We start from the raw sequence: 18,098 nt of genomic DNA on the forward strand, positions 1-18,098 counted from the left end.
CGAGTCAAGATTCGAACAGCGAACCTGTGAGGACCGTGAGGCAGAAGTGCTAGCTAGCCACTAGCGCTACGACCCCATGAACCGATTTATTCTTTTATTTTGCAATGTCCTCTCACACACAAAAACAACAAAACATGAGCTTATTATCATCAAGTTTTTTTTTTTTTTATAGTACAAAAAAAAGTCACAGGGCAGTGAACTCACCATACATAATGTACAATATAGCAGCTCCAATAATAAACATCTCATGACAGCCATGAATGAACAATATCTACATCCAGAGATGAAGGGAATAAGTTAGCGCTATACAAGTCACCTCTGATTATACACATTTTCATTTTGTAGATTGTGGTGTACATGTAACTCAAACATGGTGGAAAAATATTCTAATGACAGCGAACGACAGACAAGTAGTAAAAAAATATGATATTGGAAGTAAAAGTGACAAAAGTGACATTTGTGTATTTCTTGCATTTCTTATAAATAAATATGTAACACAGCAGCTAAATTAGCTGCATGTAATTGTCCATCTTTTAAATGTGCTCTCACAGTGGAATTATTAGTTCACATCCATGACGGACATATTAACTGAGATCAGTCCTGCTGGCCCGTTACATCTGTAACGTCGTCGTGACATACGGTACCTACCGTATGTCATTCAAATAAACTATGCTTCTCCCGTCAAGGGCGCAGGATGCTTTTGTGTGGATGACTGAAAATACGCTGGTTTTAATGGGTAAGTCCGAATGTTAACATAGACAGCACAGAGGGAGGGAGTGGCATGGCTACGCGCGAGGGAAGTGCCGGTCAGCTCAAGATTTGACGTCGGTAAAAGGCGTGCAGGTTTCGCTGCAACTGGATGATGTGCTGAGGTGTCCTGATCCGCTGCCTTCTATTTCAACAAATATAAACACAAATATATTAAATATACTCAAGGAATAAAACTTCTGCCTTGTTTTTGAGAAAACCTAGGGCCTCCTATGCTGCTGTATTTTAATGGTGGCCATAATGGAGGCACCTGTAGAGGCCGTGAAGTACTTGTTATAATACGTTTGAAAACCACAGATTTATTTATTAATTTTTTTTTTTTAAGAAAGTCACATTGAGCATTAGTAAAAAACGCCTTTTCTCAAATAGTGCCCCATCCCTCGAATTGCCACCATGCTCCAGTTACTCGCTGACTAAGAAAAATAAATGTCTTTTTGTCAGGAATTGCAGCTGTAATTAGCTCAGTTCATAGATGCCATTGTTTACACACAAACAAAGTGACTAACCAAGAAACTAACCAAAGCAGCAGCAACTCCAGAAGCAGGTCAACAGATGAACGTGTCAAGTAAAAGATGATCTTGCCTCATGTGATCGCGCAACCGTGTCGTGTCGTGACTTATTAGTTCTTCTCGCTGCTAGCCCCGTTTGCTACATTTTCTCCATCAGGTCCCTTTTAATTTTGTTTTAAACTCCACTTTCACTTAAGTTGGAATAGACCGGTATGATCGGTCAATATTATTCCAATAACGCCTAGTTATCCACATCTTCAGTCGAGTAAATAAACACCCTAGGGGCCACTATTTGCAGAAGTACAGCTTAAGCACAATTTGTTGGTTTTGGGAAAAACTCTTTTATGGTGTTGTCATTTTTGTTTGTTGAGTTTGTTCATTTGTTAGTTAAGCAAGATTACGCAAAAAGGAGGAAGGAGGAAGAACCTGTTTTATTTAGGTGTGAGCGTCTTCTAATTTGGCCCTTGAGCTATCAAAAAAGATTTGTGAAACCGTGTAAAGCATGGGGGTGCACCCAATAAAAGGACAAGTGAGCGTACGCTCACTTGCCGTTCCCGCCCCTTCCGTACCTGAGCTGGTGAGTGACTGGCACGACTTGGACTTGGAGACGAGGGTGACCAAATGAGCCGTGGCCATCCAGCCCTCTGCGCAGGTGTTCAGGTTACGCACTAACCTGCAGCAAACACACAGATTTGTGATCGGTAACTGGCTGGTCAGCGATCCATGGCCAGTCTGGCTCACCACTGTCCGTCCTCGCCCTCCTTCACCAGCTGCACCGTGTCTCCCATTTTCACCGCCACCTCTTGAGTGGAACCCTTCTCGTAGTCGCCCGTCGCCGTGTATTTACCGGCGCACTGTTCACAAAGATGCATCTTAACCAATTTGAATAGTGGCAAAAGCTTCATTTAGTTAGGAACGTCAATTCGAGAAGCGAAACTCATATTAGAGAGATACACACACACTCAGCGTGAAATATCGCATCATTTCTTTTATGTATATGTCAAATTTGGATGATTTGAGCTTGTAACAAATGAAAACGCGAAGTTCATTTTCTCTACAAACTAGATTATTGTTGAAAAGTATTTTCCCAAGTGTTTAGTGAATCCACATAAGATATGAGTACGAAAATAAATGGTCTTTTGTACCATATTCAAATGTATCTAGATGTACGTGTACAGTGGTCTTAGGCGATGAAACATGTCTGCTCAATTAGTTCTCTTCTGAGAAAGCTGCTAGCATAATAACCTATAAATCATGCGAGAACTGCACATAATTTATATGAAGTTAAATAGAAATAATATCATCAGAGGTGTGGACCCACAAATTGACATCCCATAATTGTTCCCCTCAATTGTAACTTTAGCCTAAGAAACAGTCATGTCCAAATTGTGTTACACAAACTCTGCTTCTTCATCCGTTTTAAATTTGTTTGTATTGTTTATACCAGGGGTGTCAAACATACGGCCCCACGGGTTCAAAACGGCCCACAAGTTGGTACAAACCGGCCCACAGGTTGAATTTGATAGTTAAAAAAAAACACACAAGACGTTATGGCGGTGGGAACTAAGGATCATTTTGAGAATTGCTATGCCATGTAGAAAATGGAGTGGTCGATTTAATTATAAAGTTCCAAATACTTTTGACTTCAAGTTTTATGGCTTAAAATACAATCACTGTGATTAGTTACCATGCATACATGTAGATGACAAACTGAAGCAAGATTTTATCAAGAAATCTGAGGTTGTTTTGCGAAATTGTAAAAAATGTCATTACATCTGAAGATCTTCCTGTTGGTTTTCTTTAGCATGAAAACATATTTATTATTATATTAAGTATGGTAGCCCCTGAGCTACATATATAATGAGTTTGACAAAATTGACAATATTAAACATTCTCTAAGAGTTTTATTGCCTGCAAAAAGTCCAATATTTACTATGTTGACCCTTCTGACCCTTTTTCTACTCGCTACAGTAATAGAGAAGATTGAGTGTGATGTGGAAATTGACTCGTGTGTGATAAGACAAATATTTCTGTGATAAGACACATTACCAACACTGCTATGATGTTCTTTTGTCATAGATTTCAATGCACACAATTGAAACGGCTGTTGGCTTTTCGCAATGAGAATTTGATAAAACACCCGTCCATTCTCAATAGCGCTTATCCCGTTCAGGGTCGCGGGCGCTGGAGCTCACGCCAGCGGACTTTGGGCGAAAGACGGACTACACGCTGAACTGGATGCCAGTCAGTTGCAGTCTCAGGGCACATATAGACACGGACAACCATTCACACTGTCACTGAGTGGGAACCGAACCCACGCTGTCTGCACCCACGCCAGGCCAATGTATCGCTACACCATCAGTGACCTTGATCAAACATAATGGAAGTAAATGTGTTTGTAATTCTATTTTAAAATTAAATATCGATCCAAGATGCGTCGAAACAACATTGAAAATTCAATCACAATGTAGCCCTCTGAACTGTAATGGAATTGAATCGTGACGTGGCAAGAGATTCCCACCTTCAGTGAAAATTCAAATGTTTCATTAAATACTTTAGGACACTGTTGAAAAAAACGGACTTGATCGGTACAAACACGAAACTGCGCAAGACTCACCAGCTTCCTGGCATTGTCGTCCTCTGGGTCAGAGTTGAGAGGATCCTCACCGCTGGAGTAGCCTTCGTGTTCCTCCGACGCGTCCATCGAGAGGGAGGCCTTGTTCCAGCCTGAGGAGAGACAAGAGGAAGCGGGACACGGGGGGGGGGGTGGTTTAAGAAACGCGTCTGGCACGTGTTAGACCTGCGGTAAGACAGACCTGAAATAGAAATAGAGGCTAATCCCATTGCACATTTTAACTACTTGCTATAACCCCTAATCCCAAAAGGACAATGGCGCAGGCAAAGGGAAATGAAAGAAAGGGGGACATCTACGAAGAGCAGACGCTCAAGCGGCCGCCGTGGGTGTACCTCTCGACTTATTGTGTAAAAGACTAGAGGTGCTCGACCACCTGGCCCTGCTCACGTGGAGGGGGGGCGGACCCGCATCTGAGAAAACACAGCTGGTGATGACAAGCACCACTGTGGATGGACGCATGGATGAACGGATGGCGCACGTTACCTTTAAAGCCGAACGGCGTCGGGTCGCTCTGGCGCTTGGTCCTGTGATCGGGGCTCGTCGCGGATCCTAAAATGATTTGCCCGAAGGCAGTTTGTGTATTAGCGCAAGAAAGAGAGACCACATCATTCCAAGTGTACATCCTAAGGAGGGAAAGACTAAAGCAACCACAAGTGAAGCGATAATTTACCTTCTAATTTTTCCTACTTCTTGCCTTCTATTTGGTTACAGTCAAGCACATGCAGCTGAGTATGCGAAAGCATCACAGCTTTCACTGGGCGAGGTCGGGATGTGTTTTAAAGGGACATCTGTTTTACATCTAGTATCTAAACACAATCAGCACACTGGGTAAGAAGAGCTCACATGTAAATAAATATATTTTCAGAGACAAATAATCTTGTGATTTTGCCATCAGTGTCAAATTTGCTGTGGCAAAGGCACAAGGGCTGCACTGAATGACGCTGCTAATGCTGCCGTGCGATACCTGGACACAGCAGAATGGTGATGGGCAAGGTGAAACTTTTATCATCTGCGCTCGGCGGTTCTGTGAAGGCAAGCATGCAGTGTTGGACCTCGCAAAAGACCACTATAATGAACTACCTCTTTATTTATTTGGCCTTCAAGCGTTGTACTTGTTTCAACACTTTAAATATGTGGAGAAAATGCAAACTAGGTGATCAACTTAGTGGTGATTAAGCAACCAGTGGTGATTAAGCATGAGGGACTATAATATAATTGTCGTATATGTGCAATGATGTTTTTGATCAATGTGGACATTTGAATGTGCGTTGAAGCAACAAGTGGGGGAAAACAAAGAAAAAAGCAATTCTATTGCTCTACGCTGCCTTGCCTAAATCTAATTTCAGATTGATGATTATGTGTTATCTGTGTGGCGCAGCATGTTGCTATCAGAAGTGAAAAACTACTGGAGTTGTTTTGGCATGCAGGGACTGTAGGTCATTTTATTTTCTATAGCATAGTTCTTATTCATTTTTGTGTGGCGGCGCCTATCAGTAATATATATTATTACAATTCCAAAAGTGGTCGGTGCCTTACAAAATGTCTAAAAATCTAAAAACACCACTGGTCTTCGCTAACATAATTAGGCATTAAAGGTATTTCTCACAATTCCACAATTCCAGTCCTTGCTGGACGTATGTTCTACTAAGTGAAGGTAGAACTTCCCACAAAAGGTATGATGATCAGATGTGATAGGACAACATGACCTGCAGTTACCTTTCTGAGCTTTGAGGTTACTGAAGCCCTGTAAAGTAAAGCGTTTTTTAGCTGCGGCGCTTCTGTCTGAGGTAGGGCTTGTGGCTCTCTCTTCCGACCCGGAGGAAATGGAAGAGGAACAGGCAGATAATACAAAAAGGAGAGGAAAGACGCAAGGTAAGTTAAAAGACACTCAAAGGAAGGAAAAGTGAGGAAAGGCATGAATCAGACAAGAGGTGGGAATAAAGACGTAATTCACATGCACGAATATGGCTTGAAACACTCCCAAAAGGTTACCTTTGCCCGCTGACTTTGGAAAAGGAGATGAATTGGCATCGAGGCTGCAGTGCTCTGCTTTCCTCTCGTCTCCCTTTTTCAAACTCCTCTGGCCCACCTTGAATGGGCTGCTGCTGGAGAGGAGCCAAGAATTTTGGCCTGTCGAACATCCATTTTCATCAAGAGTTGGGAGAAAGCAAAAGCATACTTACCTTTGATTCTCTGGTCCTCCTGCCACTGGCGGACATTGGATAATCTGATCTGGCGCCCTCTGCTGACTTGCTTCTGAACAAGACAAGATGAAATTTAGTGATTGCAAACCATGGTCCCATGGAAACATAGTGTGCCGTGAGAGCTCACCACGGAAAATTATCTAATTTGTCTGAAAATTATTATTTATTAACTACAAAAAAAATGTTGTTTATCAATCTATGGAAGCACGTGTAGTGAGAGGCAGAACAACTAAATGCTCTTCCGATACATGGCAGAAGGTACAAAGAACCCGTGTATCCTCTTGTTGCCTTTCATACAACAGAATAAGTCATCGCTTCCTTATTAGCTTTGTGTTCAATTTAACCGGCCCAGATTTCACACTGAGTACATTCATTTATAAGTCAACTGAGATTAGATCATCATTATTTCAGTAGTCATACTTTTTGCCAAATTTTTGTTTAGTGGTGTACAGTGAGATTTCTCTCTTGTAAAATGTACAGCTTGGCTTATGAAACACTCCTCAAGGAATCCTCATCTATGACGTGGTGGCGTACGTATACGTCATATTGTTTTACATTTGTTCTATCTTCATTGCCAGAATTGCTTTTCATACAAGTATTTACTGTAATCACAACTTTACTTTTACGCCAGCGTAGAATAGCGAGAGCCTATGCCACATTCCAACTTGACGTATTTGGCTTACGTCAACTTATCACCCGAGGACAACCTGTATTGATGTTTTACTTTCATAATCGTAACAGATAATTACACAAAATGGGACAAAAATTCCTTAGCGATCATGATTGTTACCTCTGCACGCTTCCAGCTGAGTTGTCAAAACCTTCCTTATCTCCTTCACCCAGGTGGTTTTCACGTCAGCTGTTGGTGCCTGAAATGTCAAGAGTAAGATGAAAATAGTTTGCTACACTAGTCATAAGTCATTAGGATTTCAACAAACATTCCTACCTGCACAATGTAGACCTCTTCTCTGGAGTTACACCAGATTTCAAACTTCTTGTTGTCTCCCTTAGCATTTTCGGTAATGCCCACAGCGTTCATCTGTCGAGACAGGCAGTGAAATTAGAAATAACGAATCGCGCAAACGGAAAAAGAAATACATCCAGAACGGCGAGGCGCTCACGCTGAGTGACTGCTTGAAGCTGTAGGAGGGAGCCTTCTCGTAGCCCTCCCCGCTCTCCTCCCTCCGCTTACAGAGGAGAAGGGCCCTCTCGTGCAGGAAGATGTGTCTCTGCATGGGCTTGAAGCGGGCCAGGTCCTTGACCTTGGCGTGGCCTTTCTTGTGTTCCGTCCACACACTGAACGAGCCCTGCATTAGCAGCTTGCCCAGCTCGCTCAGGTTGCCCTGGTAAAGGAAAGACAGATCGCTAGTTTGACACGACTGATGTCAAGTCTTCTATAGTGGTTCAATTCAATTCAGCACAGTATGGGTCATTAGGAACCATGAACACTGATCTGTTTCCTCTGCGGGGTGTGATGGCAAGATGGTAATCGATGTGTCTAAATTACGGCATTTCCTCAAAGAGTGGCCTGGCCCTATTTCAACAAATAAATGCAGGTGCCCATTAGGTGGATTACAATCACTCTGACATCAGTTACCACACCATGTGTCATTAACATTACCAAAAGAAGACAGCAACGGTGCTTCAAATATTACCGGTAATCCATTCTGACTCCTTTGCACAAATACAAACGTGAATATACTGGTAATGTAATATAATAGAATTATATAAAATGTGAAACAAATGATTGATAAATATAATATCTGAACAAATATATTTTTCTATTTCACCCCCCCAAAAAGTGGTTTAGAAAATGGATGGATGTATTCTTATAACATGCACGACTAATCCTTCCATAATAGTGTCTGTTTATTACAAGTACAGGATTTTTTTTGTTAAGCTCTCCCGACTGTATTCTGAACTGACGATTCTCTCGACCAATTAATATTAACCTAAAGCAGTGTGTCTAGATCCACTGTACTGTGGAGGTACTGTGAAGGTTGGTGCCGCAAAAGTGGTGCATATTACCTCACAGGACTCTCACCTCATATCCTGTAATGGCGATGAGGTGCATGGAGTCATTGACAGCTTTGAGGATGCCCAAGATGGAGGTTAGAGCCTCTTGCAGGTCCTCTGTACCTTCACAGCCTTTACTGTACTTAAGCATTTCCTGCAGGAAGCAAAAAATTAAAACCACTTCCCTTTTTACCACAACAATTCCAGGTTGTGGCTAACGGACAATGTTTTACTACCTTCAACAGAAGCTGGTATTTGGTGATTCTCTGCACAGGCTTCAGCAAATAGGAATCCAAGCCAAGTTTGTGCTCCAGCTTTTTCTGACACTCCTGGTGAAGATTGTCAAATAAAGACGTCAAACACTCAAGCAAACAATAATCCCGTGCATGTGCTGATAGTACCTGGAAGAAGGCGCAGTCGGAGCACTGCCTCCAGAGGCTTTCAGAGCGAGGCTTGTTGTGACAGTACTTCTCGTAGATCTGCAGGTCTGTCATCTGAGTGAGGAAAGGTAAGTTGTGTCGAGGAAATGTAATATAACATTTAACAATGTTTTCCATCTCCTTGCAGAAAGTCTTCATTCGCTCACCCTTTGCAGGAAACATCTCCCAACTAGTTCTGGACAGTCTGCATATAGCTCCAACTCCCTCAGAAATGTCCTGGAAACAAAGGTGGACGACTATTCACGAGGGTGCTGGTTGGCACTCAACGAACTACACAAGATGTTTTGTTTTTGAGTTTGTTTTTGTAGTATTTTGGCGAAAAACAAGCCTTGCGGAAAAACAGAGGGTGAATAACTTGGAAGCCCCTGAGCCCCTTAGGGATTACCATGTTTTTCTTTCTCTTTGGCTTTTCTGAGGAGCCGCCACAATGGCAAGTGTGATGCTAACCACAGAACCAGAAATGGTAATAGAGTGACACAAGTGGCTGCTTATTTTGTATTATTATACAGTGATTTCTTTTTACACTTGTATTTCTGTTAAGAATGGTAAAATACTACTTAATTGCCTGTAGTTAAAAAAATGTTTTATAATGGCAGTAGTTCAACAGTTTTTCAACCCTAATAGAAGCAGCCTATGAGAGAACATAATGCTGCATAAAGTTTGTACAAGCAATGGAGACTACTGTAACATCAGCCCGATACGAAGGCTTGCAATATCGCAGACCACGATGGTAAGTTACTCAGAGTTGCCACGGCAATTGCAGAGCGAGCGATTCTCCTTATTACAAGTTAGTGTAGCAGCAGAAGTACTTTGGAGTCAGTTATTTTAGGACACTTGAATTTGAACCTCAAACAAATGGGTGTCTCATCAAAAAGAGCTAGAGGGCGCTCCCTCACCTCTTGTGGAAGTGGTAGATTTCTGGCATGTTGCCAAACAAAACCTCCTTTTTGTTCTGCAAATGGGCAGGGATGAGGTGCGCCATTGCAGCGTTATCCATCTCGGAGGCATACCCCTGCAATAAACAAAAAGTCAGTTAATAGTGATAATGTCACAGGTAGAAGTGTTGTGGAGTGGTTAAATGAGAACCTGGAGGACACACAGCAGTTCCTCCACATAAGCCCTCTCCGTTTCCAGCAGCTCGTTCATGACATGCCTGCATCGGGGAGAGAGCGTTAAGATCGAAAGAAGCACATATAAATCAAATGAGACACAATTGTTGCCAAACAGCCCTTCTCTAGTATAATCAGATGTCTCACCTCCTGAGCACAGCCAAGTTCTCCTCTTCTTCCGACAGAGAACCGTGTCTGCGTTTACCCTCTCCAATCTGCTGCTGGTCTCCCTTGGGATGGTAAATAGAAGTATTGGAGTGACATGGACAGTGTCTTTAAAGATAAAATTATGACTTCACCCACTTTGTCGTAGCTTGCATTGTTTGCCTCGGAGTGGCTTCTATCCAGTTTACCTTTGTGTGCTGTGGCAGGTAATGAGGACAGAATCAGAACACAAATATTTTGGCCCCACTCGTAAAATACACAATCAACAGCTCTTTGTATGTACACCTGCACAAGATCGCTATCAGAAATTCTGTGATGCACTATTTTGATTGCTAAATAGATCTTGGTGCACATACAATCATTTTGTGGATTTGTTTGTTGCATTACAGTCCACTTGCATTGGTGCTAATTGGTGTACACATCTTCAATGTGTTAGGTATAGCTAATAAAGTGTCTATTTGAATGTATGCTCTTAGACTTTCCTATGTTGTGTAGATTTAGACTGATAATATGCTATCAGGTGTTGAATGCTGGTCAAAAAAAAAAACAGTCAATGTTGAGACTGACCAGGTGAGCTGAGAGGAGATTTGATGAAGGCTTCAGGTCTGGGAGCGACCGGCTGCACTGGCCTGGTCTGCTTGGCTGCCAGCTTGTTCAGACTGACCCTCCGCTTGTCAAACATCTCCTGCATGGATGCTTGCTTTTGCAACACCCTTTCCATTTGGTCCTGTTCAGAAGCGATAAGCGCATCAACGTCATAATTCTACCAGAAATTGTCAATTTTAGTTCCTAACAGCGATGTGTACCCTGAGCTGCTGGTCAAGCACTGCCTCATAATCTGAAAAGATGCTACTCAGGTCCGACAGTCGGTCCCGGCCTGCGTCCGCCAGGAACCCCTCCAACTCCTGCAGGGCTGACTCCGCCCCCTCATGTGATTGACACTTGTCCACGGGCTGGGAGGCCAGCAGGAAAATGCCATCATCGCACCACTTTGAAGCCTGTAGATGACAGTGAAATAAGAATGAACACATGAAAACTGCCAGTGTATGTGTGTTTAGGTACACACATGTTGCTCACCCTCTCCAAGCAGCGATGCAGTTCTCGGGCTTTGAGGAGCAGCTCTTTTTTTGCCCTCAGGTTGTTGCTCAATTCCTGACAGAGTGTCCGTAGCTCACTGGTTTTCGACACAATGGAATCCTGAGCGTAGTGAGCCTTTTGGATGAGGTCATCACCTTCATGGGCCAAAGCCAAAGCTCTGTCCAGTACCTCCTGTGGACCACAAAAAAAAAAGATTTTGTCACCGTTTGAAAAAGCGCAGAAGCCATTGATCAGGAAAGGAAGTAAAAAAAATAAAATAAAAAAAATAAAAATAAAAATAAAAAGTTAAGTACAGTACGTGTCAGACCTGATAGGAGAAATAAAAAAAAAATTTAAATAAATAAAACGAACACACTTTTTTCAAAGTTTTTACTTGCTGCAGAAGTCTACCCAGCCAAGGGATACACCACTTTGAAAACAGCTACTACAAGCCGATATTTAGTTTTGTAAAATACAATAATGTTCAAGTTAATGTTCAGCAATTGAAATATAAAGTTAGCTTTGCTGGTTTATATTATATTTGTCTTTTACAAGCTGCTGTGGCTCATCTGAAGTCTACCTGCACTCCTATCACACTTTGAAAACGTCTACAAGACACTAATATTACATTTTATGAAACACAAAAATGTCCAGCTATTGAAATCTAATATAATTTAAGTTAGATTTTTTTGTATTCTTTGTTTTTTTTTTTGAAGTAACTGTGTCTCCACTGAGGTCTACTGGTGTCCCCGAGGAGAAAAACAAAAGTGAAAAGTTCAGTTAATTTAGACACAATAATATTCAATGTTTAGCATACACGTCACTTACACAGACTCTCTCCTCATAGGTGTTGAGATCATTGAGGATATGGTCGGCATGAGCGGGACTGATCCCCACCTCGGAAAAGGTGGCCAGTTTCTCAGATAGCTGATCCAGCAGAAGCCTGACCTAAGGCGCCAAAACATATTCAAGATGAGTAAGAGAAACCTCAGCAGTGAGAGATGATTTGATTGGCTAACCTCCTTATAGTCGTCCTCGAAGTGGCGGAGCTTCAGACACTGCTCCAGTTTGGCACGGTGCTTCCCCCAGAACTCGTCAAAAGCCCTTTCCGTCTCGTCCAACTGAGACAGCAGTCTAGTAGAGGGCAGAGGAGGAGGTGGAAAAGTCGATGGAAAGGTTAGAAAACTCAGAATACTGACCGGGTCCTCAGTGAGCCTAATGCCAGTTGACACGATACGCTAAGCCAGAGGTCACTAACCGGCCGACTGTGGCCTGAATCCCGACCCAGAAGCAGTTGCAGGCAAAAAAGAAGGGTTATGATTCGAAAACTATATACTGCTTATATTTTAAGCAACACAGCCATTATAGGCTACACGGTAATGTTTTGGTGGTTGACAAAATGTAGAACAATTAAAGGTATATACGAGTTAAGCCATCCCACGTGACCTTACTCAGAACACTCAAGTCTGCATTGTTGTTTTCCCACTGACTTATTTTAAATGCAGTACTTTTGTTTAGTAAATGAGAGAACATTGCACAGTAAATAAATTTGATTATTACCCTGGAAAAAATTGTAAGATGTCTACCATTATTTAAAGAAAACTTGAAAGATCAGGGAAAAAAACATTTACATTTATTTTAATGGGATTCAAATTAAACTACAAGGCATTTCAGAAAAGCACAACAATAATAAAAAGAAAATAATGAAATGATCCTTCTGCGATTGGATGGCAACCAGTTCAGGGTGTACCCCGCCTCCTGCCCGATGATAGCTGGGATAGGCTCCAGGATGCCCGCGACCCTAGTGAGGAGAAGCGGCTCTGAAAACGGATGGATGGATGGAAATGATCCTTGTTCAGTCATATTATCTGCCAGAGTATGTAAACTTATGACCACAACTGTACATAATGGCAGTCATACCTGTGTGTTTAGTTTTGTGTTATTCAACAATAATAAATACCAAAAGGTTTCTGAATTGATTGCAAGCAGATGTAGATCCGTCATTTGAACATATATCCAAATAAAAAGCTTTAAGAAATGATCTTGATCTGGACCTTTTTAAATTTCAGCTGAATAGCCCTGCTCTAAGCCTTCAGTGCTGCTCACTAACTTCAAAAACCTCGCAAGTACCAGACCAGCTTCACCGATGAGAAATTACAAGACAGCTAGCAAGCAGCTAACTCTTTCAGCTTCAATTTCCTCACCAAACTGTGGCTCCCAATGAAACGTCAACTATACACTCAATGGACACTATTGCTAAGAGCTGTACAGGGCTTATCAAAAAGTCTGCCATTACAAAGCAATCTTCCTACCTCTGCACTGTTGCCAGGTTCTCCAGTTCGTCCTGGTTCATGCTGTGGTCAGGGTTGTGCATCAAAGGTTCATTGATGCTCTCCAACAGCCTGCTACCTTGCTTCAGAGCCACCAGCAGATCATCCTGAACAAACACATATAGGCAATCAACTATACTACACACATAAACAAGTCTACGTACAGTCGAAACCAGATGTTTACATACACTCGGGCGTAAACGGGTCTTCCAAATGGACAATGGACAAAGCAAACTGAGAAACTGCTTACAAAGTGGCTTAAGGATAACAAAGTCAATGTTTTGGAGTGGCCATCGCAAAACCCTGATCTCAATGCTATTGAAACTTTATGGGCAGCTGAAAATCTGTGTGAGGGAGGCAGGCTACAAACGTGACTCAGTTACACCAGTTGTGTTCAGAGGAATGGGCCAAAATTCCTTCCGACTATCATGAGAAGCTTCTGGAAAGATATCCAAAACGTTTGACCCACGTCAAATACTAACGAAATGAATGTGAACTACAGACTTTGAGGAAAGCAATGGAAAACGGTCTAAAACAATCATTCACTCATTAGTCTGGCATTTATTAAATAGAAATAATTTTGGCAAACCTAATTGACCTAAAACAGGAATAGTTTAGTCTGATTTCATGTCAGTCAGTGGGAAAACAAGCGTCTTTTTATATAGTGTGTGCAAACATCTGGTTTCAACTGTAAAGGACAATGACTTGCCTTCATCTTGTCTTTCTTGCTGCCGTGTGCACTGAGGAGGAGGCCGGTGGCCTGCGTCTCACTGGGGAGTTCTGTTTCAGCCAGCTCAGCGCCAAACGACTGAAGGTCCTGGGCCATCTTCTTCACCATCAAGGCAAAGCCCTCGATAGCCTGCCATAACAAACAAGAAGATGAGATGAAATGAGAACGACACATTAATGACATCATGAAAAATCTTTACAGTTTATAATTGGCTGTAGCAATAGTGCCCTATGTTAATGAAACTCCGAGCAGAAGAGTCAGAAACCTATCCTGTATCTTGATTAACATTTGGAAGGCATTTAAATTGAACATAAACATAGGAACATTCAATTTTGCATATCGCTGGTGTTGGAACGAAACGTGCCATGTCCAAATTTGGTCAATTACATATTTTTTTTTACAAGTTGATACTTTTGGTCAGTCCTCCTGTGGGTATGTTATTTTTACAAATGATTGTCCAATATAACGGTTCCAAAATGGCTTGGTCTCGTTGAAGATGCAATGTTAATGGCTCAACAAACATGCAATCTTTTTGGTTCCCAGAAAAGTGATTGTTTTGTTTCTGCTCATTGCCAGCGATATACAGGAGATTACAGTATATCTCATCTGATCATGTGATATTAGGATCATACTAGTCAAAAGTCCAGATCCAGAATTCCTTCAGGAGCCAAGGGAACAAAATGTTAACATCTCAGGTTTTTTTTCGCAACATAAAAAAGTGTGTCGATGCATGTACATACGATGCGTTGAGTGATCCACTTCTCATGACAGTATGCCTGCGTTCCACCGAGTTCCTGGCTCAGCTGTGTGTGGTCGATGTACGAGTGAAGCTCACTCACCGAGCTCAGCATGATCACCTGGAACAGAACCACAACGTGACCCCCACATGCAGTAGATTCTCCAATGGGACACAGGTGAACAAAGGTGAAAGAGAGGCACGCACAGGCACTTTCATTTTGAACTCATCCTTGTTGAACTTAAATAGGATGTCGGAGAGTGTGCGCTGGAGGAGAGTGGTGGGCCTCAGGACCAGAACCAGTTGAAGGTTTCCAGGGAACGCGCCCTGGGGTGAGAGGGAGAGGACAAGATCCAATTAAAGAGCGCTGTATTAAAAATCTGCCTTGACAAAGACAATAATGCTTAATTTCCAATTCTGATTAGAGGGGCACCTAACTAGCACAGCACTTACTCGGGAGCAGACCCGATTGAATTACAACAATATTTATATATTAACACCACCATGCATCATTTCAGACAGGGCATTATTGTAAAGGAGACAGGAAGCTCGTCATCACCAGCCGTGTGGAACAGATAAAAGCTGATTTAATTTAAAACGAGCAAGCGTCCTCCATCAGTGTCTTCTGAGGGCAGCTCTGGCGGTAAATAATCACATCGTGTTTCATCTTTCCTCGTCGCTCGCCTCCCTCCTCAGTACAATCGTGATTGATTCAACCTGAAGCAAAAACTACTACCTGAACATGTTTGACCCAGTGAGAGGTAGAATAACTGTAACGGGGATAGCCAGGAGGGCAGGATAGAAGCTCCAATAAAGCTCTTATTATTAGGGTGATGTCACATTCTGATATCATCGCTCTTCAAAGGCACAATTTAATTCATCCTCCTGTCGTACCAAGACAGAGGAAGTGAAAAAGGAAGGAAACAATACCGGTACCTTTACCTAAATCATACAGTGGCAAGCTAGTTGAACACAATCCATTCCAAAGCACCGGTCAACCTCTGATTGGTTCAGACAGGATATATTCTACCCACTGGAAATAATAGAAACATAAATGATCTGTTACAGGGGCTGGATAACCCATAATTCTGATGACCAGTGCCAGACACAGTGACAAATGTGAAGGATGAAGGTGAGTCACTTCACATAAAAATGAAACAAGCTGACTTTATGGTGTAGATCCCTTAACTGCTACTGTTACCTAGTGGAGTTAATCCTTTACAGTAGCTGTTCACTGAGCTGAAATCTCACGAGATAAGCAGAGGTGTCATGTGTTTTAGTGCAACTAGTCCAATTCTGAATTGTACCACCACAGGCACTGCTTTTGTTGCTTTGACACTTTCACAGCTTGAAAACATCTGTACCTTTTTTTTGCACTGGAAAAAGTAAAAACAGTCCAATAACTAACCCATTTGCAGACTGCACCCTGAGGGACACAAACGGACTCCTAGCAGTTAGCAGTACACCTCTCACTCAGAGGCAGGTGCAGACATTCCCAAAACAAAGAAGCCACCAGCTGAGTGAACTCACCGCGATCCGAAGCAGGGTCCCTTTGACGGCCGCCCATCGGTCCTGCCGGCGATCGATGACGAGGATGAAGCCCACGTCTGTTGATGGCAAACTGGCACACACACAGTGAGGAAAAATCCATTAATGGTAGAAACCTAATCGCAACAATAGTTCAGACAAAAAACAGCAAGCGCACAGTTTTCTTTTGTGAGACGAATGATGAAGCCACGTTGTGTTATTGTGTGGCTCTACTTATCTTCTCTGACAGGGACGCACCTGCCTGTGCCCACCCTCCACCACGAGTGGCCTCTCTGGCCACTCGTGGTGGCATCCCCCATCATGTCTGGCCCAAGGAGAGGCCCTCTAAACGCAGTTTTATGGTTATGCAGTCAAAATGCTTTTTCAGCCATATACACTCAACCTTAGGTACTCATCTAAAAAAACACCAATCTTACTTGACACTCAATAAGTATTCAAAATATTTTGTTATTGTAATGTATAATTGCACTGCATCACACTCAGAGATATTTCCAATATTTTGTCCCTCTCATGTAACTTGATAAGGTAAGCAAAACAATGCATCACCTTAAGTATGATACAGTGCTGAATACTGACACTTGAATATTTGTATATAGTTAGCGTTTGTATTGTGAGTATGTTAATAGCAGTAAATAATAAAACTAAAACTAAGATTTTTTTTGTTTTTATTTTACCCAGCACACAACTATTTGTTTAGTCATATGGATTTACGTGGCCTTTGTCAAGAAATAATGTTTCACCAGCTGATCTACTGATCATTCTTCGAACAAGCAGGAGGTGCTTAAGGTCACGATACACGTCAGATGATGCCCTTCCCTGGAGGAAGACAATGGGACCCATGACCCATGTTAGTCTTTCCAATGGCTCGAGGCTAATCACACCCTTGAACAGTAACCTTTCAAATGAAACACTCAACTGTTCAACTCAATCTACAATGAAAACATAAACTAAAATGCAATTAAAGACTAAAATCATTGAATCATAGCGCGTGAATGTTTAGGATTATGGTGGTTTCACACTCGCTCCCCCCTCATCCAGTCCCCCAGTGTATGACACCCTGTAGAAGACTGATAACAACCCTGGATTATAACTGATTAATGCAGGCGTTATGACCATTTTCTCCTGGTAGAGTGAACCCTCGTTATATTGCGGCTTTTCAAGTCGTCTTTTTTCATTGTTTTTTTTCAGTATACCGAAAAGAGCTGTTGAAGTTTAGAGTTGTGAGCCTTCTGTATCGTAATAATACCACATTGTGCTGTAACCTGCCAGCACTGAGATCCACTGGAAGAGGTGAGAAGAGCGTAGTTATCAGAGGACAACCCTTCAGTGCCGCGTTTTTGCCGTTTTAGATTTTTGTCCTGTGAGAGCAGAGAGAATATATGCCTGGGAGCATTGTTGTACGCTCTGTTTGTATGTGTTGCTGCTCTTTGAGTGTTAAAGTAGCAGTTTGAAGGTTTAGAATTACTGTAACATTTATGCTAATTTCCGTCGTTGGGTATGTTAGCATTAAGATAGAGGTGACGAATAAACAGAACAATTTAAGTGTGTTTGAATAAGATTATCCATCCATTTTCTGAGCCGCTTATCCTCACGAGGGTCGCGGGAGTGCTGGAGCCCATCCCATCCATCATTGGGCAGGAGACGGGGTACACCCTGAACTGGTTGCCAGCCAATCGCAGGGTACACATAAACAAACAACCAGTCGCACTCACATTCACACCTAGGGGCAATTGAGAGACTTCAATTAACCTACCATGCATGTTTTTGGCACGGGGAGAACATGCAAACTCCACACAGGCGGGGCCGGGGATTGAACCCCGGCCCTCAGAAC

At 42.3% G+C, this 18,098-nt stretch overlaps 1 protein-coding gene across 9 annotated transcripts in view; it reads right to left on the reverse strand.

Moving 5' to 3' along the window:
- Positions 1 to 19: 19 nt before the first annotated feature.
- Positions 20 to 18,098, reverse strand: part of LOC133411107 (guanine nucleotide exchange factor DBS-like) — a 30,281-nt gene continuing 12,202 nt past the window's right edge. For 2 of the 9 annotated variants that reach the window (XM_061693028.1, XM_061693026.1), the window contains exons 4-32: positions 16,250 to 16,340; positions 14,927 to 15,046; positions 14,724 to 14,840; positions 13,963 to 14,112; positions 13,236 to 13,360; positions 11,943 to 12,057; positions 11,752 to 11,871; positions 10,924 to 11,115; positions 10,653 to 10,844; positions 10,414 to 10,573; positions 9,985 to 10,043; positions 9,829 to 9,911; positions 9,659 to 9,725; positions 9,469 to 9,584; positions 8,719 to 8,788; positions 8,369 to 8,626; positions 8,161 to 8,286; positions 7,238 to 7,459; positions 7,063 to 7,155; positions 6,907 to 6,985; positions 6,096 to 6,168; positions 5,905 to 6,017; positions 5,629 to 5,718; positions 4,877 to 4,936; positions 4,396 to 4,461; positions 3,895 to 4,004; positions 2,019 to 2,131; positions 1,847 to 1,950; positions 22 to 892 (exon numbers count right to left, since the gene is read on the reverse strand). In XM_061693028.1, coding sequence (XP_061549012.1) covers positions 813 to 892; positions 1,847 to 1,950; positions 2,019 to 2,131; positions 3,895 to 4,004; positions 4,396 to 4,461; positions 4,877 to 4,936; positions 5,629 to 5,718; positions 5,905 to 6,017; positions 6,096 to 6,168; positions 6,907 to 6,985; positions 7,063 to 7,155; positions 7,238 to 7,459; positions 8,161 to 8,286; positions 8,369 to 8,626; positions 8,719 to 8,788; positions 9,469 to 9,584; positions 9,659 to 9,725; positions 9,829 to 9,911; positions 9,985 to 10,043; positions 10,414 to 10,573; positions 10,653 to 10,844; positions 10,924 to 11,115; positions 11,752 to 11,871; positions 11,943 to 12,057; positions 13,236 to 13,360; positions 13,963 to 14,112; positions 14,724 to 14,840; positions 14,927 to 15,046; positions 16,250 to 16,340 — 3,364 coding nt within the window. In that variant the 3' untranslated portion in view covers positions 22 to 812. Of the gene's footprint in view, positions 893 to 1,846; positions 1,951 to 2,018; positions 2,132 to 3,894; positions 4,005 to 4,395; positions 4,462 to 4,876; positions 4,937 to 5,628; positions 5,719 to 5,904; positions 6,018 to 6,095; positions 6,169 to 6,906; positions 6,986 to 7,062; positions 7,156 to 7,237; positions 7,460 to 8,160; positions 8,287 to 8,368; positions 8,627 to 8,718; positions 8,789 to 9,468; positions 9,585 to 9,658; positions 9,726 to 9,828; positions 9,912 to 9,984; positions 10,044 to 10,413; positions 10,574 to 10,652; positions 10,845 to 10,923; positions 11,116 to 11,751; positions 11,872 to 11,942; positions 12,058 to 13,235; positions 13,361 to 13,962; positions 14,113 to 14,723; positions 14,841 to 14,926; positions 15,047 to 16,249; positions 16,341 to 18,098 lie in introns of all 9 variants that reach the window. The other 7 variants (XM_061693025.1, XM_061693023.1, XM_061693022.1 and 4 more) reach the window with 7 other exon arrangements.

This window comes from Phycodurus eques, chromosome 12 (assembly GCF_024500275.1).
Source record: "Phycodurus eques isolate BA_2022a chromosome 12, UOR_Pequ_1.1, whole genome shotgun sequence".
In the NCBI taxonomy this organism is placed as follows: domain Eukaryota; kingdom Metazoa; phylum Chordata; class Actinopteri; order Syngnathiformes; family Syngnathidae; genus Phycodurus; species Phycodurus eques.